The sequence below is a fragment of the Oncorhynchus masou genome, chromosome 33 (assembly GCF_036934945.1).
Source record: "Oncorhynchus masou masou isolate Uvic2021 chromosome 33, UVic_Omas_1.1, whole genome shotgun sequence".
NCBI classification, from domain to species: Eukaryota; Metazoa; Chordata; class Actinopteri; order Salmoniformes; family Salmonidae; genus Oncorhynchus; species Oncorhynchus masou.
The window spans coordinates 19678986-19704829 of record NC_088244.1 but is presented as its reverse complement, the minus strand read 5'-3'; the positions used below and the strand labels follow the sequence as shown (position 1 = coordinate 19704829).

The 25844-nt window shown below is 41.7% G+C and overlaps 1 protein-coding gene across 2 annotated transcripts in view; it reads right to left on the bottom strand.

Annotated features, from left to right (window-relative positions):
• LOC135527975 (IQ motif and SEC7 domain-containing protein 1-like) overlaps positions 1-25844 on the bottom strand; it is a 260372-nt gene that overhangs the window by 178023 nt on the left and 56505 nt on the right. For both annotated transcript variants that reach the window (XM_064956684.1, XM_064956690.1), the window contains exon 3: positions 13698-13805. In XM_064956684.1, the coding sequence (XP_064812756.1) occupies positions 13698-13805 (108 nt within the window). The remainder of the gene's footprint in view (positions 1-13697; positions 13806-25844) is intronic.

Sequence of the window (25844 nt, the reverse complement as noted above, 5' to 3'; positions counted from 1 at the left end):
AACAGCAGCTCATATATGAAATCCCACACTAATAATATTTCATCTCTTCTTCTCCAATACTGAACGTGCACACACACAGAAATACTGCCAGTACACACACACACACACAAACATGCACAGGCATGAAGATAATTCACTCTTTGTAATATGGGCCTCCGACAGGCCTAACGTGTCACCGACGAGAATCATTATAAAATAAATAGAAATTGTTTGACATCCTGTAGCCTTAGCTTCTGGAGTAAATGGCAGTTTTTCATTTTACCCGTAAACTAATCTGTTACATTAACCTTGAGTGTGACTAACTGTGCCTTTGTGTTGTGGTAGAATTATTTTTGAAAGACTTTTTTGAGGCATGGAGGACAAAGGCAACCTCACAAAACATAAAGAAGAGCCAAAACAAAAGTGATATTGCCAAGCACCAGAAAACAATACAGAAGACAAAGAACTAAAACAGACATGAAGAAAGACAGTTTTGCTCGATGAAAACACTTGTGTGACACACTCCTTCATTAAAGCATGTATTATTAAGGCCTACTATATATATATATATATATACACACACACATACAGTTGAAGTCGGAAGTTCACATACACTTAGGTTGGAGTCATTAAAACTAATTCTTCAACCATTCCACAAATTTCTTGTTAACGAACTATAGTTTTGGCAATTCGGTTAGGACAACTACTTTGTGCATGACATAAGTAATTTTTCCAACAATTGTTTGCAGACAGATTATTTCACTTCTAATTCACTGTATCACAATTCCAATGGATTACAAGTTTACATACACTAAGTTGACTGTGCCTTTAAACAGCTTGGACAATTCCAGAAAATTATGTCATGGCTTTAGAAGCTACTGATAGGCTAATTGACATAATTTGGAGGTGTACCTGTTGATGTATTTCAAGGCATACCTTCAAACTCAGTGCCTCTTCACTTGACATCATGGGAAAATCAAAAGAAATCAGCAAAGACATCAGTTAAAAAATGGTAGCCCTCCACAAGTCTGGTTCATCCTTGGGAGAAATTTTTTAAACGCCTGAAGGTACCACGTTCATCTGTACAAACAATAGTACGCAAGTATAAACACCATGGGACCACGCAGCCGTCATACCGCTCAGGAAGGAGACGTGTTCTGTCTCCTAGAGATTAACGTACTTTGGTGAGAAAAGTGCAAATCAATCCCAGAACAACAGCAAAGGACCTTGTGAAGATGCTGGCGGATACAGGTACAAAAGTATCCACAGTAAAACAAGTCCTATAGCGACATAACCTGAAAGGCCGCTCAGCAAGGAAGAAGCCACTGCTCCAAAACCGCCATAAAAAAGAAAGAGCATACTTTAATCCTAGTAAAAAGTCCCTGTCTTAGGTCAGTTAGGATCACCACTTTATTTTAAGAATGTGAAATGTCAGAATGATAGTAGAGAGAATGATTTATTTCAGCTTTTAAATCGTTCATCACATTCCCAGTGAGTCAGAAGTTCCAATACACTCAATTATTATTTGGAAACAATGCCTTAATTGTTTAACTTGGGTCAAACGTTCCGGGTAGCCTTCCACAAGCTTCCCACAATAAGTTGGGTGAATTTTGTCCCATTCTGCCTGACAGAGCTGATGTAACTGAGTCAGGTTTGTTGGCCTCCTTGCTCGCACATGCTTTTTCAGTTCTGCCCAAATATTTTCTATAGGATTGAGGTCAGGGCTTTGTGTCCATGACCCCCAAGCATACTGCCAAAGTTGTGGCAAAATGGCTTAAGGACAACAAAGTCAATGTATTGGAGTGGCCAATACATTGTATGTAAACTTCTGACTCTACTTCCTGACTGATGTCTTGAGATGTTGCTTCAATATATCCACATCATTTTACTAACTCACGATGCCATCTATTTTGGGAAGTGCACCAGTCCCTCCTGCAGCAAAGCACCCCCACAACATGATGCTGCCACCCCGTGCTTCACAGTTGGGATGGTGTTCTTTGGCTTGCAAGCGTTCCCCTTTTTCCTCCAAACATAATGATGGTCATTACGGCCAAACAGTTCTATTTTTGTTTCATCAGACCAGAGGACATTTCTCTAAAAAGTTTGATCTTTGTCCCCATGTGCAGTTGCAAACTGTAGTCTGGCTTTTTTATGCGGTTTTGGAGCAGTGGCTTCTTCCTTGCTGAGCAGCATTTCAAGTTATGTCGATATAGGACTCATTTTATACTGTGGATATAGATACTTTTGTACCTGTGTCATCCAGCATCTTCACAAGGTAATTTGCTGTTGTTCTGGGATTGATTTGCACTTGTCGCATCAAAGTACATTCATCTCTTGGAGACAGAACGCGTCTCCTTCCCGAGCGGTATGACGGCTGTGTGGTCCCATGGTGTTTATACTTGGTACTAATATTTGTACAGATGAACGTGGTACGTTTGGAAATTGCTCCAAGGGATGAACCAGACTTGTGGAGGTCTTGGCTAATTTCTTTTGATTTTCCCATTATGTCAAGCAAAGAGGCACTGAGTTTGAAGGTAGGCCTTGAAATACATCCACAGGTACACCTCCAATTGACTCAAATTATGTCAATTAGCATATCAGAAGCTTATAAAGCCATGACATCATTTTCTGGAATTTTCCAAGCTGTTTAGAGGCACAGTTAACTTAGTGTATGTAAACTTCTGACCCACTGGAATTGTGATACAGTGAATTATAAATGGAATAATCTATCTGTAAACAATTGTTGGAAAAATTACTTGTGAACACAGTAGATGTCCTAACCGACTTCCCAAAACTATAGTTTGTTAACACGGAATTTGTGGAGTGGTTGAAAAACGAGTTTTAATGACTCCAACCTAAGTGCCTGTAAACTTCCGACTTCAACTGTATATAGCTGGTGGTATATATACATATATATACATACACACACACACACACACACACACACACACACACACACACACACACACACACACACACACACACACACAAACACACACAAACACTCTAGAGGTCGACCAATTATGATTTTTCAACGCCGATACTGATTATTGGAGGACCCAAAAAAAGCAGATACCGATTAATCGTCCGATTTATTTTTATTTGTAATAATGACAATTACAACAATACTGAATGAACACTTATTTTAACTTAATATAATAAACCAATAAAATCTATTTAGCCTCAAATAAATAATGAAACATGTTCAGTTTGGTTTAAATAATGAAAAAACAAAAAACAAAGTGTTGGAGAAGAAAGTAAAAGTGCTATATGTGCAATGTAAGAAAGCTAACGTTTAAGTTCCTTGCTCAGAACATATGAAAGCTGGTGGTTCCCTTAAACATGAGTCTTCAATATTACCAGGGAAGAAGTTTTAGGTTGTAGTTATTATAGGAACTATTTAGTCATAGGACTATTTATCTCTCTACCATTTGTATTTCCTATACCTTTGACTATTGGATGTTCTTATAGGCACTTTAGTATTGCCAGTGTAACAGTATAGCTTCCGTCCCTCTCCTCACCCCTACCTGGGCTCGAACCAGGAACACATCGACAACAGCCACCCTCGAAGCAGCGTTACCCATGCAGAGCAAGGGGAACAACTACTCCAAGTCTCAGAGCGAGTGATGTTTGAAACGCTATTAGCGCACCCCGCTAACTAGCTCGCCATTTCACATCGGTTACACCAAACTAATCTCGGGAGTTGATGGGCTTGAAGTCATAAACAGCACAATGCTTGAAGCACAGCAAAGAGCTGCTGGCAAAATGCACGAAAGTGCTGTTTGAATGAATGCTTACGAGCCTGCTGGTGCCTACCTTCGCTCAGACGAGCCGGAAACTATCATCTCGAAAACAAGACGTTGATTCTTTCAGTGAAATACGGGTGGCATCCATAAGTCTAAATATTCCTGTTACATTGCACAACCTTCAATGTTATGTCATAATTACGTAAAATTCTGGCAAATTAGGCGGCCCAAACTGTTTTTTTTATTTTTTGAAATTTTATTTCAGCTTAATATTTCGGAAAGAAAATTGGTTCCATCAATGTAATTGTCTGCATATTTCCAATCCCCCATATATTTTTTTGTTAAATATATATATCCATATACAGTGGGGGAAAAAAAGTATTTTGTCAGCCACCAAATTGTGCAAGTTCTCCCACTTAAAAAGATGAGAGGCCTGTAATTTTCATCATAGGTACACTTCAACTATGACAGACAAAATGAGAAAAAATATCCAGAAAATCACATTGTAGGATTTTTAATGAATTTATTTGCAAATTATGGTGGAAAATAAGGATTTGGTCACCCACAAACAAGCAAGATTTCTGGCTCTCACAGACCTGTAACTTTTTCTTTAAGAGGCTCCTCTGTCCTCCACTTGTTACCTGTATTAATGGCACCTGTTTGAACTTGTTATCAGTATAAAAGACACCCGTCCACAACCTCAAACAGTCACACTCCAAACTCCACTATGGCCAAGACCAAAGAGCTGTCAAAGAACACCAGAAACAAAATTGTAGACCTGCACCAGGCTGGGAAGACTGAATCTGCAATAGGTAAGCAGCATGGTTTGAAAAAAATCAACTGTGGGAGCAATTATTAGGAAATGGAAGACATACAAGACCACTGATAATCTCCCTTGATCTGGGTCTCCACGCAAGATCTCACCCCGTAGTGTCAAAATGATCACAAGAACGGTGAGCAAAAATCCCAGAACCACACGGGGGGACCTAGTGAATGACCTGCAGAGAGCTGGGACCAAAGTAACAAAGCCTACCATCAGTAACACACTACGCCGTCAGGGACTCAAATCCTGCAGTGCCAGACGTGTCCCCCTGCTTAAGCCAGTACATGTCCAGGCCCGTCTGAAGTTTGCTAGAGAGCATTTGGATGATCCAGAAAAAGATTGGGAGAATGTCAGATGAAACCAAAATATAACTTTTTGGTAAAAACTCAACTCGTCGTGTTTGGAGGACAAAGAATGCTGAGTTGCATCCAAAGAACACCATACCTAATGTGAAGCATAGGGGTGGAAACATCATGCTTTGGGGCTGTTTTTCTGCAAAGGGACCAGGACGACTGATCCGTGTAAAGGAAAGAACGAATGGGGCCATGTATCGTGAGATTTTGAGTGAAAACCTCCTTCCATCTGCAAGGGCATTGAAGATGAAATGTGGCTGGGTCTTTCAGCATGACAATGATCCCAAACACACCACCCGGGCAACGAAGGAGTGGCTTCGTAAGAAGCATTTCAAGGTCCTGGAGTGGCCTAGCTAGTCTCCAGATCTCAACCCCATAGAAAATCTTTGGAGGGAGTTGAAAGTCTGTGTTGCCCAGCAACAGCCCAAAAACATCACTGCTTTAGAGATCTGCAGAGTTTAAAATTTTCGGAGATGTAGCCATTATTTACTATACATAACTTTAACCCATTTTATAAGAGATTTCCCAAAATTGAAATATTCTAGGCATTTATATATAAACTCCAGTCGTACTTTATCAAAAGCCTATTCAAAATCAGCTATGAAAACCAGTCCTGGTGTCCCCGATATTTCATAGTATTCTAATGTTTCCAGTACTTGTCTTATATTATCTCCGATGTATCGTCCATGTAAAAAACCTGTCTGATTAGGATGAATAATATCGGACAATACTTTTAAAATTCTATGCGACAAGCATTTTGCTAGGATTTTTGCATCACAACACTGAAGTGTAAGAGGTCTCCAAATTTTTAAATGGACTGGATCTTTATATATACCACTTGGGTTCTGTTTCAGTAATAATGATATCAGACCTTCTTGTTGCGTGTCTGATAATCTACCATTTATCTACAGTGGGGAGAACAAGTATTTGATACACTGCCGATTTTGCAGGTTTCCCTACTTACAAAGCATGTAGAGGTCTGTAATGCTTCCCATAGGTACACTTCAACTGTGAGAGACAGAATCTAAAACAAAAATCCAGAAAATCACATTTAAAAATCATACAGTAATTAATTTGCATTTTATTGCATGACATAATATTTGGTACAGATACCTTTGTTTGCAATTACAGAGATCATACGTTTCCTGTAGTTCTTGACCAGGTTTGCACACACTGCAGCAGGGATTTTGGCACAGTCCTCCATACAGACCTTTTCCAGATCCTTCGGGTTTCGGGGCTGTCGCTGGGCAATACGGACTTTCAGCTCCTTCCAAAAATGTTCTATTGGGTTCAGGTCTGGAGACTGGCTAGGCCACTCCAGGACCTTGAGATGCTTCTTACGGAGCCACTCCTTAGTTTCCCTGGCTGTGTGTTTCGGGTCGTTGTCATGCTGGAAGACAAAGCCACGACCAATCTTCAATGCTCTTACTGAGGGAAGGAGGTGGTTGGCCAAGATCTCGCGATACATGGCCCCATCCATCCTCCTCTCAATACGGTGGAGTTGTCCTGTCCCCTTTGCAGAAAAGCATCCCCAAAGAATGATGTTTCCACCTCCATGCTTCACGGTTGGGATGGTGTTCTTGGGGTTGTACTCATCCTTCTTCCTCCAAACACAGCGAGTGGAGTTTAGACCAAAAAGCTCTATTTTTGTCTCATCAGACCACATGACCTTCTCCCATTCCTCCTCTGGATCATCCAAATGGTCATTGGCGATCTTCAGATGGGCCTGGACATGCGCTGGCTTGAGCAGGGGGACCTTGCGTGCGCTGCAGGATTTTAATCCATGACGGCGTAGTGTGTTACTAATGGTTTTCTTTGAGTCTGTGGTCCCAGCACTCTTCAGATTATTGACCAGGTCCTAGTTGTAGTTCTGGGCTGATCCCTCACCATCCTCATGATCATTGATGCCCCACGAGGTGAGATCTTGCATGGAGCCCCAGACCGAGGGTGATTGACCGTCATCTTGAACTTCTTCCATTTTCCAATAATTGCGCCAACAGTTGTTGCCTTCTCACCAAGCTGCTTGCCTATTGTCCTGTAGCCCATCCCAGCCTTCTGCAGGTCTACAATTTACCCCTGGTGTCCTTACACAGCTCTCTGGTCTTGGCCATTGTGGAGAGTTTGGAGTCTGTTTGAATGAGTGTGGTCTTTTATACAGGTAATGAGTTCAAGGTTGGAGTCTGCTTGATTTAGTGTGTGGACAGGTGTCTTTTATATAGGTAACGAGTTCAAACAGGTGCAGTTAATTCAGGTAATGAGTGGAGAACAGGAGGGCTTCTTAAAGAAAAACTAACAGGTCTGTGAGAGACAGAATTCTTACTAGTTGGTCGGTGATCAAATACTTATGTCATGCAATAAAATGCTAATTAATTACTTAAAAATCATACAATGTGATTTTCTGGATTTTTGTTTTAGATTCCGTCTCTCACAGTTGAAGTGTACCTATGATAAAAAATTACAGACCTCTACATGCTTTGTAAGTAGGAAAACCTGCAAAATCGGCAGTGTATCAAATACTTGTTCCCCCCCCTACTGTACGAGTGGTTAAAACATGCTAATAATGGTCCTTTGAGTATATCAAAAAAAGTTTTGTATTCTTCCACTGGTATGCCATCCAGCCCTGGAGTTTGGTATACTTCCACTGGTATGCCATCCAGCCCTGGAGTTTTCCCATCCTTAAAGGCCCCAATTGCATCAAGCAGCTGTAATTTGGCCTTCACATGAGTCTTTCTGTACAGATGTTAATTTTACAATATTATTAAGAAAAAAATCCATACAATTAGTTTCAGTTAGTGGAGATGGAGGAGCCTGAAATGAAAACATATTCTTAAAGTACTTTACATCCTCTTTCAAAATATATTTTGGTGAATCATGTGTGACTCCATCATTTGTAACAAGTTTTAATACATTTTTTGGGGAAGCATTTCTATATTGAAGATTGAAAAAGAATTTGGTGCATTTTTCCCCATATTCCATCCAGTTCGCTTTATTTTTATAATATATTACACTGGATCTTTCTTGAATAAGTTCCTCCATTTCGTTTTTATTCCCCCCTCTAACTTATTCTGTGCCTCTATGGTACCGTTTTTATTGCTATCTAACTGCACTGTTAGTTCTTCAATTTCCTTTGTTAATATGGACTCTTTTGATCTAAATTGCTTTTGTTTTATAGATGAGAACTGAATTGCATGGCCTCTAAAGGCACATTTAAAAGTGTCCCATACAATAAGGGGATTTGCTGTACCTATGTTATATAGGAAAAAGTCAGTTATAAATTCTTCTGTCCTAGATCTAAACAATTTATCATCTAGTAGGCTTTGATTAAATTTCCAATATACTCGCCCACGTGGAAATCCTATAAGAGTAATATATATGCCAATTATGTGATGATCCGACCGCATTCTGTCCCCTATCAACACCTTTTAAACTTTTGGTGTCAGAGAGAATGGCATAAGAATGTAGTCAAGACGACTAGCTTGATTAAGCCTCCGCCATGTATATCTCACTAGGTCAGGGTATTTAAGTCTCCATATATCCACTAATTCCAATATATCCATGACATTCATGATTTCCTTAAGTGCCTGAGGGTGATAGTTTGTAGTGTGATTTCCTTTCCGGTACATAGAAGTATTTAAGACCGTCAGGCACTTTTGTTAAATAGTATTTAAGACCCACCATAATAATAGAGTCTAGTGTTGCTTGGAGAGTTGATAAATTCTTATATATATTTTCAAAGGAGCTTGTATCATCATTATTCGGACCGTATAAGTTAATAAGACATATCTGTGTATTGTCCAATAACATATTTAAAATAATCCATCTACCTTGATAATCTGTTTGGACAATTTGCACATTTGGATCAAAATTACTGTTAATTAAAACCATCCCCCCTTTTGAATTTATTTTCCCACGGGAGAAATATATTTCGCCCCCCCGGTTCTTTTTCCACAAAACTTAATCTAAAATTGTTTAATGGGTTTCTTGTAAACAATAGATATTATATTCCTTCTCTTTTAGCCAGGTAAATACTAATTGTCTTTTCTTATTATCTGCTAGGCCATTACAATTGTAACTGGCTATACTTATTTCACCACTTACCATAATGAGACACAATTTTCAATTCTATTTATCAAAATATATGTTTGTAAACGTACCATTAAAAGGTAACACGATGATTGAGTGTCTATTTAAAGTGGGGCAAAAAAGTATTTAGTCAGCCACCAATTGTGCAAGTTCTCCCACTTAAAAAGATGAGAGAGGCCTGTATTTTCATCATAAGTACACTTCAACTATGACATACAAAATGAGAAGAAAAATCCAGAAAATCACATTGTAGGATTTTTAATGAATTTATTTGCAAATTATGGTGGAAAATAAGTATTTGGTCACCGACAAACAAGCAAGATTTCTGGCTCTCACAGACCTGTAACTTCTTCTTGTTATCAGTATAAAAGACACCCATCCACAACCTCAAACAGTCACACTCCAAACTCCACTATGGCCAAGACCAAAGAGCTGTCAAAGGACACCAGAAACAAAATTGTAGACCTGCACCAGGCTGGGAAGACTGAATCTGCAATAGGTAAGCAGCTTGGTTTGAAAAAATCAACTGTGGGAGCAATTATTAGGAAATGGAAGACATACAAGACCACTAATAATCTCCCTCGATCTGGGGCTCCACGCAAGATCTCACCCCGTGGGGTCAAAATGACCACAAGAACGGAGAGCAAAAATCCCAGAACCACACGGGGGGACCTAGTGAATGACTTGCAGAGAGCTGGGACCAAAGTAACAAAGCCTACCATCAGTAACACACTACGCCGCCAGGGACTCAAATCCTGCAGTGCCAGACGTGTCCCCCTGCTTAAGCCATTACATGTCCAGGCCCGTCTGAAGTTTGCTAGAGAGCATTTGGATGATCCAGAAGAAGATTGGGAGAATGTCATATGGTCAGATGAAACCAAAATATAACTTTTTGGTAAAAACTCAACTCGTCGTGTTTGGAGGACAAAGAATGCTGAGTTGCATCCAAAGAACACCATACCTACTGTGAAGCATGGGGGTGGAAACATCATGCTTTGGGGCTGTTTTTCTGCAAAGGGACCAGGACGACTGATCCGTGTAAAGGAAAGAACGAATGGGGCCATGTATCGTGAGATTTTGAGTGAAAACCTCCTTCCATCAGCAAGGGCATTGAAGATGAAATCTGGCTGGGTCTTTCAGCATGACAATGATCCCAAACCCACCGCCCGGGCAATGAAGGAGTGGCTTCGTAAGAAGCATTTCAAGGTCCTGGAGAGGCCTAGCCAGTCTCCAGATCTCAACCCCATAGAAAATCTTTGGAGGGAGTTGAAAGTCCATGTTGCCCAGCAACAGCCCCATAACATCACTGCGCTAGAGGAGATCTGCATGGAGGAATGGGCCAAAATAACTTTTGTTATTGACCAAATACTTATTTTCCACCATAATTTGCAAATAAATTAATTAAAGATCCTACAATGTGATTATCTGGATTTTTTTTTTCATTTTGTCTGTCATAGTTGAAGTGTACCTATGATGAAAATTACAGGCCTCTCATCTTTTTAAGTGGGAGAACCTGCACACTTGGTGGCTGACGAAAATACTTTTTTGCCCCACTGTATATGTGAAGATATATACAAAAGCTTCTTTTTTTTAAAGGTTACTGTTACAATCCATAACCGGGCTAGAATTTGTTTCATTATTTTCCTTGTCTATAAGAACTTTGTCATGTTTAAAATAGCCATGGAGTAGTCTTTGTGTCTCTGAACAACTGGTTATCAATATATAGTTTATCAACGACGAGAGCTACTCGTTTCCCTTTTAATCTATTTTCTTTGAAAATTGGATACAGAACTTTACGCCGTCTGCAATTTCCTTTGGAAACTGATCATTCATGCCAATTTTGGTCCCAGCAAGTCTTTTACCCAGGCTTTTAACCAGTACTTTATCTTTAAATGCAGCAAATTTGGCAACGATTGGGCACTCATACCTTTGGCCTCTCTGTCCGAAGCGGTGTACACGTTCAGGTTGGATTTTGTCGATAGCTTCGGGTGTGATCTGAAGCGCTGCAAGGAGGAACTCTAACTACAGATTCAGGGACTTCTCCTTCTTTCTCCTGGATTCCTGTAAGTACCAGAGTCTCTCTCATGGATCTAGTTTGTATGTCCAGTAAGGTTTCTCTCAGAACAGTGTTCTCCTTTTTAATTTCATTCACTTCGGTTTCAATCTTATTGACTGTCCCTTTTAACTTGTTTGTTTCCTTGTCCAATGTCGCAGCTTTTTCATCACTCATCGAGGCTTGCCTTCAACTCTTTTATATCCTTACTAACTAATTCAAGTATACCCAGTTTGTCATTTATTGATTTTAACAGATCGGTTTCGACCTTTACCATTCCTGGTGGTGAAAATATTAAATCGTCTGTGTCTGTAGAAGAGTCACGTTTTCATTTTGGAATCATTTCCCCTGTCTTACTCTCCGTCATGTTTGGGTGTTGCTTGTTTTTGTAATATTTGTCGATAAATGTCTCTAGTCTTAAGATTTGTTTTGTGTTATTATCCAGATTGAAGGTTATCATCTACCAGATTGTGTAGTGCTAATATTTAGTCTAATTTGCCGATATTGAATATTACGTTTTATCTTGAGGTGCTCTACATAACTTCCTTCAGTCCACCATTACCTGATTTCTGCCGTATCTCTCTGTCGGCCCAAACTGTTGCATATACCCTGACTCTGCGTGCAATGAATGCAAGAGAAGTGACACAATTTCACCTGGTTAATATTGCCTGCTAACCTGGATTTATTTTAGCTAAATATGCAGGCTTAAAAATATATACTTCTGTGTATTGATTTTAAGAAAGGCATTGATGTTTATGGTTACCTACACGTTGGAGCAACGACAGTCCTTTTTTGCGAATACGCACCGCATCGATTATATGCAATGCAGGACACGCTAGATAAACTAGTAATATCATCAACCATGTGTAGTTAACTAGTGATTATGATTGATTAATTTATTGTTTTTTATAAGATAAGTTTAATGCTAGCTAGCAACTTACCTTGGCTACTTACTGCATTCGCGTAACAGGCAGGCTCCTCGTGGAGTGCAATGAGAGGCAGGTGGTTAGAGCTTTTGACTAGTTAACTGTAAGGTTGCAAGATTGAATCCCCGAGCTGACAAGGTAAAAATATGTCGTTCTGCCCCTGAACAAGGCAGTTAAACCACTGTTCCTAGGCCGTCATTGAAAAGAATGTGTTCTTAACTGACTTGCCTCGTTAAATAAAGATTAAATAAAGGTGTAAAAAACATTTATATATTTTTCTAAATCGGTGTCCACAAATACTGATTTCCGATTGTTATGAAAACTTGAAATCGGCCCTAATTAATTGGCCATTCCGATTAATCGGTTGACCTCTAACACACACACACACACACACACACACACACACACACACACACACACACACACACACACACACACACACACACACACACACACACACACACACACACACACACACACACAAAATACTAAGCTGTAGTAATTAACACTTGGTAATAATGTTAATACATTTAATGTAATAACCACCTGGGGGCTAAATTAACATAGCAGCCAACTATAACAAATCAGTAAATTGTCCAAATAAATAACCAATGTGTTGGGGGCATATTGGAGCACTGTGTTGTCTCGTCAGTCAAATGATTGGTAACTAGGGGCTAATTATGCTAATGAGTCTGGGAGATGATGAAGCACAAACGATAACAAACAGAGCTGCAAATCCAGCCTTTCACACTTCAATCACATGGCTGTCATAACCCACTTCACCTATTAGCTCCTAAATGTGTTCCTGAAACAAACATGGGGTAAAGACCACAGTTGTCACGGGTGATCTGACATACTAATTTACCCAGTACGTTCACCATCATCTCTTCTGTAAGACTTCATAGAACCCTGTGGCATTTAAATAAATGACACACTTCATGACAACTTCACAATTTATTCCCATCTAAAATATCAGATACTCATATCCCAGGTCTCTCTCTCCCTCATTTCCATACACCACAGCTGTTACATATTTTGGAAATAAGCCTGGTATGAGTTTGGGGGATATTTCTGGCCTGTAATGAGGAGGGTAGGCTATGGGGTGGGAGCTCATTGCTATTTGATGATGAAGCACAGTGCAATGAAGAGGCGTTGAAACCCCCATCAACCTTTTGAAGCTGTGTGTGTGTGTGTGTGTGTGTGTGTGTGTGTGTGTGTGTGTGTGTGTGTGTGTGTGTGTGTGTGTGTGTGTGTGTGTGTGTGTGTGTGTGTGTGTGTGTGTGTGTGTTCTAATCTCGCCCATCTCGTTTGTTGAGAAGCTCTCAGGCTCCAGACCATTCTTGGCTAATGCATAAGAGATAGAGGTAGGTATTATACAGCAACATCATATCTCATTAGCAGGATGCCCGTTATGAATGTCAACATTAGAATGAGTATAGAGAAAAAACAGACATGTCCCCAGATAGATGCTGTGTCACAACCAGCTCACTAGAATATGGCTGTAGAGATTCAAACATGGTGCAACATATCTACCAGAAAGCCAATGTATTGGGAACTGTGCTCACATCAGCAACATAATCACATCAAACACTAAGCCATCTTGAGCTTGAAGGGTCCTATTGTGATTAAAGACAAACAAAATATTTCAGTGCTATCATGCTTTAGGGCTCCATTTTGCTACACTGAAAGCACTTGACACATACACACCCGGACAACAATAACATGTTACTGTACCCAAAAGAGGCGGACTTCCACTTGCGGCAGGGGAAACTTCTCCTGCAGCCGGCCGACATCAGACTGGAAGGGCTCTCTGTGACGTCGGTGGGCAGAGAGGCATGTCTCCTACAGAGAAACAGAGAGGAACAGAACACAGTCATCACAACCTGACTGGATATACTGCAGTCACATAGAGAGCCTTGACACTGAACTGGTTAATGTTAGTGTGAGTGCCTTAGGATTGTTCCCCAGGAGACAAGAAGACCTTTTAGCGATGGAAAAAATGGCACCAGTCTAGCCAGGGCCACCTTTCCGCTTTCATGCACAACCTGATGGCACATTCTATCCCTACATACGGTTGAAGTCAGAAGTTTACATACACTTAGGTTGGAGTCATTACGACTCGTTTTTCAACAACTACACAAGTTGCAGTGGGTCAGAAGTTTACATACTGTGTTGACTGTGCCTTTAAACAGTTTGGAATTCCAGAAAATTATGTCATGGCTTTAGAAGCTACTGATAGGCTAATTGACATCATTTGAGTCAATTGGAGGTATACCTGTGGATGTATTTCAATGCCTACAATCAAAATCAGTGCCTCTTTGCTTGACATCATGGGAAAATCAAAAGAAATCAGCCAAGACCTCAGCATTTTTTTTGTAGATCTCCACAAGTCTGGTTCATCCTTGGGAGCCTGAAGGTAACACATTCACCTGTACAAACAATAGAACGCAAGTATAAACATCATGGATCCACGCAGCCGTCATACTGCTCAGGAAGGAGACGCGTTCTGTCTCCTAGAGATGAACGTACTTTGGTGCGACAAGTGCAAATCAATCTCAGAACAACAGCAAAGGACCTCGTGAAGATGCTGGAGGAAACAGTTACACTAGTATCTATATCCACAGTAAAACAAGTCCTATGTCGACATAACCTGAAAGGCCACTCAGCAAGGAAGAAGCCACTGCTCCAAAACCGCCATAAAAAATACATACTACGGTTTGCAACTGCACATGGGGACAAAGATCATACTTTTTGGAGAAATGTCCTCTGGTCTGATGAAACAAAAATAGAACTGTTTGGCCATAATGACCATTGTTATTCTTGGAGGAAAAAGGGGGAGGCTTGCAAGCCGAAGAACACCATCCCAACAGTCAAGCATGGGGGTGGCAGCATCATGTTGTGGGGGTGCTTTGCTACAGGAGGGACTGGTGCACTTCACAAAATAGATGGCTTCATGAGGATGGAAAATCATGTGGAGATATTGAAGCAACATCTCAAGACATCAGTCAGGAAGGTAAAGCTTGGTCGCAAATGGGTCTTCCAAATGTACAATGACCACCAAGCATACTTCCAAAGTTGTGTCAAAATTAAAGACAACAAAGTCAAGGTATTGGAGTGGCCATCACAAAGCCCTGACCTCAATCCCATAGAAAATTTGTGGGCAGAAATGAAAAATTGTGTGTGATCAAGGAGGCCAACAAACTTGACTCAGTTTCACCAGCTGTCAGGAGGAATGGGCCAAAATTCACCCAACATATTGTGGGAAGCTTGTGGAAGGCTACCCGAAACATTTGACCCAAGTTAAACAATATCAAGGCAATGCTACCAAATACTAATGGAGTGTATGTAAACTTCTGACCCACTGGGAATGTGATGAAAGAAATAAAAGCTTAAATAAATCATTCTCTCTACTATTATTCTTACATTTCACATTCTTAAAATAAATTGGTGATCCTAGCTGACCTAAGATAGGGACCTTTTACTGGGATTAAATGTCAGAATTTGTGAAGAACTGAATTTGAATGTATTTGGCTAAGATGTACGTAAACTTCAGACTTCAACTGTATATGTTTAACATGTTATTCTACTATAGCTCCGTGATAAAGTATAGTTATAGCCTTATTTGGAGTTCCAAAATTAGAAATGAAAAGTAAACATTTTTATTTTGTTGTTTAGGATATTAAATATCATACCCAGCACATTTCCTTAGCACACATTTTGAATGTTAGATTTCAATGTGTTACACAGAAAAGCATTAATCAAACTCAATAGAATTTAGTTTGATTTATTTTTATAAGATTAGCCAAAATTAAAATCTATCTTTTGTCCGGGAAAATCTACAGTTTGATCTGGCGTCTAAGATATCATACATAACATATACTGTGGGGGTTAAAAAAGACACTTAATTTTCACCCACATTTGTCTTCTCCCCACTTCCTAAAAAGAGTATTGAGCAGCAGCATTATGGTTTTCATTATTCAGATGGTTTCCTGAGCATTATGATCTATCAACAGCTACACCATGGAATCACAATACCTCAAAATGAATAATTGAGTGGAACAACAATATTTAGCGTAGCACACATGATATTATTAATTCCGTAGGAGGACATTGTCGAGTGAATTAATCATTGATATGACATTGGTGAGATCTTGCATGTTTAGATCATATGCAGTAGAGTGGAGCCATATGAACAAAATGTTCAGCAGGTATCTGGATACATTCATCATTCAGCACTACGAATGAAATACAACGCTAGAGTTCAGAGGTCCCCTCCCAGAATCCACCTGAACCTGTCTTATAAAAGCACAACAGCTTAATGAAGGTTCTGTCTATGGCTCCGGCTACCACATAAATCACCGGTGTGGCATGATGTAAAAAAAATAATTCAGTCCTACTCTAGACTGAAGAAGGAGAGAGTACAGACATGAAGCAATTAAAATTATTCCAAAGAATGAAAGAACACAAAATAAATGTGCATGTAGACAGAAGGTCAGGTTCTTTGTGGTGTTTCTACACAGTATCAGACAGTCTTTGTACGTTTGTTTTCTGCGCTGAAATCCATTTAGTCAACGACTCCTCCTCCTGATCTCATCATGACAATTTCTATCTTTCTTTACCATCATAAACCTGATGTAGTTTTGCCCAGCAGCACTTCTCACTCATCTATAGAAGAGCTGCCATGATCCCCGGTGGCACTTTTGGCCCGCTGACACTGGAGTCGGGACCATCACCTCTTCAGCTCACCCCAGTCTGCCATCAGTCACTCAGAGGTCATGACCTTCATTAAGCACAGATCCATTTACATGTGATTGAACATCTGGCCTGAATGGTGAATGGCGGCAAACCGCCGTCACAGAGCTTTGATCCCATCTCTGTCAGACACACAGAGCAGCAGGACATGCCATCTGACATCTCTGTCAGACACACAGAGCAGCAGGACATGCCATCTGACATCTCTGTCAGACACACAGAGCAGCAGGACATGCAATCTGACATCTCTGTCAGACACACAGAGCAGCAGGACATGCCATCTGACATCTATACTGAAAGCAATTTGATCAATCATTTGGCCTCGGTGTCTTTGCTAAGCTTCCATGGAAAATAGCCAGACTGGCAGGTAGGACGTGTGAAGTATTATTCAGTATAATCTCTTTTCAAATTCACAGCTTTGTGAGAAAAGTAATTACAGTATGAATATAGGTGAGGAATTACAGTCACATCGTATTCTGGCACTATCACAGAGTATAATCAGTTCATGTCTTGCTTAAAAACACCTTCACAGAAAAGCCCAGAACGCACAAAATGTCTCATTCCTGCACATAAGCCATGACTAATATCAGTTTCTTATTGAATCAACGGCTGATGCTATTTACTACTTTTTTTGGCTAAATGAATGATTAATTTGATCTCTCTCGCTGTCTGGCTCTCTTAAACATCATTTTTTTAAATGTATTTTAAATCAGCAATGGGTGTTACAAAAGCCCACTGTTAAATTGTAGGAGAGCTTTTCTACAAGCCAGCAACGCAGGCTGAGGCAACTTAATGGCGAATCATCGTAAATAACTTCTGCGTTCTGCTTGACCACCATGTCTGAACTCACAAGGAGCATAACTACCCATCTGTCTCAAAGACAAACCTCTTGCTCTGTGAGCTGTTATCAAAGTTCACCATCATGCTCCACGGCAACGACCTCTACACTCATGAGTAGTAAGAGGTCAACCTTGTTTGATCCCAGAGGAGTGCTACCGGCAAAACATTTCAAACGTTTCCCTGGATAATGCCTCTCTTCTAATGAATCCAGAGGTGAGGTACAGTGATAGCAGTGGACAACTCTCCTCACCAGGGACCATAGTGAATCTGTAAGCAGTGACAGCTTCTGACATTACACTGTGACTGAGCAAGGTGCAAGCTTGAAGGTTAAACTGTTCTGTCTCACTGTGGTCAACTTGTCACAGACATTTCCTGCCCCCCCAGTTGATATAGAACTTCAATTTGCAATATTATCCCAGTACTGTGTAATAGCTACCCACATAATAATGTATAAATAATTGACTTCTACATGGCCTAACAGAAGTCTATTCAGGTGTGAAGTATTTAACAATAATCTGAAAAGGTGCAATTCCATTTAATTGCACCTTCACTCCATTACCATCATCACATCATAATGCTACACAATGTAGATGCTACAATGCTTTAGCTACAGGTAGGCTACACTACATTGACACAACAATGCTTTCCTGTTCTCCTGTATGACTGGCAGTGGTTTATTCAGCAACTACTGGTGTTTTAACACACAATGTGAAGGCTTTGACCTGAACATGAGGGATCAGAGCAGTGCTTTGTTCTCTCTCTGTCTTCTTCACTGTAATAACAGGGAGGTTTTTATAATGCCTCTCTTTCTGTCTCAATACCTCCCTGCTGAGAATAACAGGGGAATGAAAAGCCACTGATCCTGCAAGGCCTGTTGTTGCAAAACACCTCTGTTGTGCCACTACAGGCAGGCAAACAGGCAGGCAGGTATCACCACACTGTCACTCCACTTTGGTCCCACAATATTCCTCTCAACGTCATTGGAGGAACCTTGTTCAGGAACACACACAGAACGACAATCATGGCTTCTCAGACTGGAAACTATATGGATGCTGTATGATCAAATGGTTCTTATAACAATGACAGTTGGATTGAATCTAGAGATGGTACAGAGTTAATCATTGCTATACATGTATCTGTAGTTACTAGGTTATCCTCATTCATAGGGTAATGTTATTCTCATTTTGTGAAACATACTCAGAAATACTTCCTAGACTGTTTAAACTGTATACCGGGGTATTTTGAAATACTGACAGTATGATTTTCAATACAGCGGGGGCTGCAGGGTTGCGTGCTACACCACTGCTTACAACTAACTAGAAGTTAAATATAACTAGAAGAAATCGAAGATATGTCAAATAAATTATATCAAAGCTCAGGGCTCCAGCTATGCATTTGGTTGGCTAACTTGCCAGCTAAGTGACTAGATGTCAAGATCAAGCTTCTTGGTTACAGCGGAGACATTCAATCCCTCCTGGATCAAGATCCCTGGGGCCTCATTTATAACCATTGTAAATTTAACACCAAATACAAAAAAGATTGAGATGTATAAACTTGGCGCAAGCCAAACATACACATAAAAAGATAGAAATCATTATAAGTCAGACCTGTCGTAAAAAAAGGAGCATAAAAACTTGAAATACGCCCCTAATTCACCTTTAAAAGTAAATGTAACTCCTCTATTTGCTGTATACTTTGGAACTTTTGGAATTAAGCCAAGACAGTATCTAAAGGAAATAGCAGTGGCGAACTTGATCAAATGTCTTGAAGGTGTTGGAATTAAGCCAAGACAGTATCTAAAGGAAATAGCAGTGGCGAACTTGATCAAATGTCTTGAAGGTGTTGGAATTAAGCCAAGACAGTATCTAAAGGAAATAGCAGTGGCAAACTTGATCAAATGTCTTTGGAGGTGTTGGAATGAAGCCAAGACAGTATCTAAAGGAAATAGCAGTGGCAAACTTGATCAAATGTCTTTGGAGGTGTTGGAATTAAGCCAAGACAGTCCCTAAAGGAAATAGCAGTGGCAAACTTGATTAAATGTCTTTGAAGGTGTTGGAATTAAGCCAAGACAGTATCTAAAGGAAATAGCAGTGGCGAACATGATCAAATGTCTTTGGAGGTGTTGGAATTAAGCCAAGACAGTATCTAAAGGAAATAGCAGTGGCGAACTTGATCAAATTTCTTGAAGGTGTTGTCAGAATGTTTTCTTTTGCAGTGACATTTACAGCTTCTGACCGTTTCTGAAAGAATAAAACTATCGCAAATTGTTGTGGACCTGTCAACAGATCTTTGAATGCAATAATGTTTCCCGAACCTAAATATGCTGCACTGCCCGCGAATTCTGAAACATTGTCTACACAAAAATATGGAAGAAAACTACAGTAGGCCTACTTACAGTGGTAGCATACACACTTCAATGCCACATTTCAACCTAATCTACTGTGTTATAAACCGCGCTCCTTGTCGGATGCATAGAGCAAAACATTGAAATGATAATATCCTATCTAAAGGGCCCAATTAAATGAGAGATGTACATGGTCATTTGTTGTATAGCTACTTCGGGAATATTAACTCATCATGGCCAGAAAAGGTGAGAAATGTATTCTGTAACAGTATGATATACAGTATGTATTATGTTTATAAATTAAATATTGTCTACTTGAGAAATGTGACATTACAGTATTCAGACGTAGCCTACAAACGTCAATGTAATAGGTGAACCGTATGTTCCAAAACTGATCTTCGGATTAGATCGCATAGAGCAAAATACTTGAAATAGCTTATCTTTATTTACTACTGTGATGTGGATCCAATGAAATGAGAGATAGGACTGAGCCTTCCAAGTGGCGCAGTGGTCTAAGGCGTCACTACAGACCCGGGTTCGACCCATGAGGCAGAGCACGATTGGTCCAGCGTCATCCGGGTTAGGGGAGGGTTTGGCCGGCAAGGTTGTCCTTGTCCCATTGTTCTCTAGTGACTCCTTGTGGCTGGCCAGGCGCATGCACACTGACTTTGGTCGCCAGTAGTACAGTGTTTCCTCTGACACATTGGTGCAGCAGGCTTCCAGGCTAAGCAAGCAGTGTGTCAAGAAGCAGTGCGGCTTGGCGGGGTCTTGTTTCGGAGGACACACGGCTTTTATGCATAATCATGGAAATGAAATAAGAAAAAAAATGTTTAAAGGCAAATGTTTGTATATTGTGACTAGATTTAGCTAGGCTACCTGTTTTTTTGTTATGAATACGAGTGTCATATATTCCCCGTTTGCACAAGGCTACTACTATTACCTTCTTGCCATGCAATACTTCAACCACAAGAACCTGTGCGTACTCATGGTTTAAAGTAAGCCGTCTCACGTCAAGTTCAGTTTTTATAAATGACAACTTTTGAGTGAAATCTGGCGCACGCATGTTCTGGGGTATATTTTGTGTGTACGCAACAAATCTGTTGCCTAAGTAGTTTTGTACCCCCTGTGTACACATTCTGTAATACCTTAAACCCCGGTATGGTACAGAAACGGAATGAAAATCTGGATAACGCCCAACACTAATACTTGCATACTTGCTGTGAAAAATTAGGAACTGTTATTAAATCATTTTTCATACTCGGATGAATATTGGTGAGCTCTCTAGCTACGTCCAGCCTATTGTTCCCGGCTAGTCAGGGCTTATTAATGAGTGCTGCTCTACACAGCATCAGAGAATAGGACAGCAGCATCGTATCATCATCACCCATTCAGTGGAGAACAATTCCAGCAAAACCAGGTCATTGAGGCTGTTCTGAGGCTGTTCACACCAGTAATCAGTCAGTCTCTCACTCTGCTGGCTCCTAATCACATTTGAATGAAGACATCCATTCTGATTACAGTGGAGCAGGCCAATTAACCACAGCCATGTTGTTATTCCTCTCTCATTAGCCATCGAGTGTGTAGAAGTGTGTATGAGTGTGAGTGTGTTTGTGTGTGCGACTGTGTGTGTATACTCCCCCGGCACTGACAGGCCGGTCCCTCTACGCGTTCGCTCACTGTCGGCTACAGTTCCTCACCACAGCAAAGCAAAGCCAAATGCTCAGGAAGCACAGCTTATTTATAGCATCCTGTTCTAAATTCAATGGATTTTCCATTATTAATAATAATGAGCTAGCTAACTACATATGGAACACAGTAAACGTTAGACAGCCAGGCTCAGTTCAGGTCATGTTGGAGCTGCGCAATAACATGGGAGAGACATGTAAGCAATATGACTATGAGCCTAGTGAGTGTCTCAGGAGAGTGATACATCAGTGGCTGTGTTATGGTTATGAATTTGAACCACCAGGCTAATTTTGAGCTTTAGTATTGCATATGAAAAGGGATAGACTGGAGACTGTAGGCTTGTGGCTGGTAGACTGGGGACAGTGAGGCGGTAGTCCTGTGGCTGGTAGACTGGGGACAGTGAGGCGGTAGGTTTGTGGCTGGTAGACTGGGGACAGTGAGACGGTAGTCCTGTGGCTGGTAGACTGGGGACAGTGAGGCGGTAGGTTTGTGGCTGGTAGACTGGGGACAGTGAGGCGGTAGTCCTGTGGCTGGTAGACTGGGGACAGTAAGGCGGTAGTCCTGTGGCTGGTAGACTGGGGACAGTGAGGCGGTAGTCCTGTGGCTGGTAGACTGGGGACAGTAAGGCGGTAGTCCTGTGGCTGGTGGACTGGGGACAGTAAGGCGGTAGTCCTGTGGCTGGTAGACTGGGGACAGTGAGGCGGTAGTCCTGTGGCTGGTAGACTGGGGACAGTAAGGCGGTAGTCCTGTGGCTGGTAGACTGGGGACAGTGAGGCGGTAGTCCTGTGGCTGGTAGACTGGGGACAGTGAGGCGGTAGTCCTGTGGCTGGTAGACTGGGGACAGTGAGGCGGTAGGTTTGTGGCTGGTAGACTGGGGACAGTGAGGCGGTAGGTTTGTGGCTGGTGGACTGGGGACAGTGAGGCGGTAGTCCTGTGGCTGGTAGACTGGGGACAGTAAGGCGGTAGTCCTGTGGCTGGTAGACTGGGGACAGTGAGGCGGTAGTCCTGTGGCTGGTAGACTGGGGACAGTGAGGCGGTAGTCCTGTGGCTGGTAGACTGGGGACAGTGAGGCGGTAGGTTTGTGGCTGGTAGACTGGGGACAGTGAGGCGGTAGGTTTGTGGCTGGTAGACTGGGGACAGTAAGGCGGTAGTCCTGTGGCTGGTGGACTGGGGACAGTGAGGCGGTAGTCCTGTGGCTGGTAGACTGGGGACAGTAAGGCGGTAGTCCTGTGGCTGGTAGACTGGGGACAGTGAGGCGGTAGTCCTGTGGCTGGTAGACTGGGGACAGTAAGGCGGTAGTCCTGTGGCTGGTAGACTGGGGACAGTGAGGCGGTAGTCCTGTGGCTGGTAGACTGGGGACAGTGAGGCGGTAGGTTTGTGGCTGGTAGACTGGGGACAGTGAGGCGGTAGTCCTGTGGCTGGTAGACTGGGGACAGTGAGGCGGTAGGTTTGTGGCTGGTAGACTGGGGACAGTGAGGCGGTAGTCCTGTGGCTGGTAGACTGGGGACAGTAAGGCGGTAGTCCTGTGGCTGGTAGACTGGGGACAGTAAGGCGGTAGTCCTGTGGCTGGTAGACTGGGGACAGTGAGGCGGTAGTCCTGTGGCTGGTAGACTGGGGACAGTGAGGCGGTAGGTTTGTGGCTGGTAGACTGGGGACAGTAAGGCGGTAGTCCTGTGGCTGGTAGACTGGGGACAGTGAGGCGGTAGTCCTGTGGCTGGTAGACTGGGGACAGTGAGGCGGTAGTCCTGTGGCTGGTAGACTGGGGACAGTGAGGCGGTAGTCCTGTGGCTGGTAGACTGGGGACAGTGAGGCGGTAGGTTTGTGGCTGGTAGACTGGGGACAGTGAGACGGTAGTCCTGTGGCTGGTAGACTGGGGACAGTGAGGCGGTAGGTTTGTGGCTGGTAGACTGGGGACAGTGAGGCGGTAGTCCTGTGGCTGGTAGACTGGGGACAGTGAGGCGGTAGTCCTGTGGCTGGTGGACTGGGGACAGTGAGGCGGTAGGCTTGTGGCTGGTAGTCTGGGGACTGTATTAGTGCTGAATGCAGTGGTGCTTGTTGAAGCAATTTTACACAGCCGGACCCTGGTATTATATTACTGATATAAAGACTAGTGACATAACGTCAGGTCCATTGTTATTGGCTCCCTTGATAAAGATGGGCAAAAAAGACTATATAATTGTATGCTCCCAAATAAATGAGAAATTATATTATACTGATACAACTGCTCAGAGAAATATATTTTGTTTAGATTGTGTCAAATGAAAGCGAAGTGTCTGTATTTTTTAACAATTAAAGCATAAATAAATGTTTCTACCATTTTCCATAGGAATTATGCAAAGGCTTTGATTTCTGGTCAAACAGATGGAAAGGGGGTCTTAGACAACACCTACCAGAAAAGTCTTAAAAAGAGTGAACACAAATACATCAAAACACAACAATGCTGAAGTAAAGGCCCATGACAACAAATATCAACACATGTAGTTTTGGAAAAATGATTTGCCTTCTGTAAGTTCAACCTCAGGAGGCTGAAGAAATTCAGCTTGTCACCAAAAACACTCAAACTTTTACAGATTCACAATTGAGAGGATCCTGTCGGGCTGTATCACCGCCTGGTACGGCAACTGCTCCGCCCACAACCGTAAGGCTCTCCAGAGGGTAGTGTGGTCTGTACAACGCATCACCGGGGGCAAACTACCTGCCCTCCAGGACACCTACACCACCTGATGTCACAGAAAGGCCAAAACAACGTCAAGGACAACAACCACCCGAGCCACTGCCTGTTCACCCCGCTATCATCCAGAAGGCGAGGTCAGTACAGGTGCATCAAAGCAGGGACCGAGAGACTGAAAAACAGCTTCTATCTCAAGGCCATCTCACTGTTACACAGCCATCACTAACATTGAGTGGCTGCTGCCAACATACTGACTCTAGCCACTTTAATAATTACAAATTGTATGTAATAAATGTATTAGTAGCCACTTTAAACAATGCCACTTTATATAATGTTTACATACCCTACATAACTCATCTCATATGTATATACTGTACTCTATACCATCTCCTGCATCTTGCCTATGCCGTTCGGCCATCGCTCATCCATATATTTTTATGGACATTCTTATTCATTCCTTTACACTTGTGTGTATAAGGTAGTTGTTGTGAAATTGTTAGATTACTTGTTAGATATTACTGCATGGTTGGAACTAGAAGTATTTTGCTACACTTGCATTAACATCTGCTTACCATGTGTATGTGTCAAATACAATTTGATTTGAGTCACTTTTCAAAAGTTGCTCAAATTTGTTGCTACGTGCTGTTTGAAAAAAACGTTGCCAGGGTAGTCTGAGAAGTTGCTAAATCTAGCAATAAAATTGCTAAGTTGGCATCACTGGCTCAGTGGGTGAGGACGCTGTTACAGTAAATGGAAAGAGGGTATGTGGTAGGTTTCAGTAAGAGCCGGGAGAGGTGACATTAACTGGAGAGAGAGAAAAGAGGGAGGGAGAGGGAGGGGTTGTCCAGACTGTTTTCACAGGTGCTGTTGCGCTTTCTTCAAGACGTTGTCTGTGTGGGAGGACCATTTCAGTTTGTCCGTGATGTGTATGCCGATGTGGATAGGGGGCTTCTCCCTCTGCTGCTGTTTTGTTGACATTGAGTGTGAGGTTATTTTCCTGACACCACACTCCAAGGGCCCTCACCTCCTCCCTGTTGGCCGTCTCATCGTTGTTGGCAATAAATCACCAGGTGTTGATGGAATTACATCAGAATTTTAGAAATTATTTTCTGAACAAGTAGCTCCCTTCCTATTTGAAGTCTATTTAGAGAGTATTAAAAACAAAGTTATCCCTCCTACAATGAGTCAGGGGTTAATAACACTGATATCTAAGCATAAAAAAGAAGTGCTGCTCATCGATAACTGGCGTCCAATTTGTCTTCTTAATAATGACTATAAGATATTAGCCTTACTACTTGCAAAAATAATTAAAGAAGTCCTGGATGCAATCATTGATGAAACAGTCTGGCTTCATGAGGAACAGACATACTTCTAACAATTATTATTATTTTATTTTATTTTTTACCTTTATTTAACCAGGCAAGTCAGTTAAGAACAAATTCTTATTTTCAATGACAGCCTGGGAACAGTGGGTTAACTGCCTGTTCAAGGGCAGAACGACAGATTTGTACCTTGTCAGCTCGGGGGTTTGAACTCACAACCTTTCGGTTACGAGTCCAACGCTCTAACCACTAGGCTACGCTGCCGC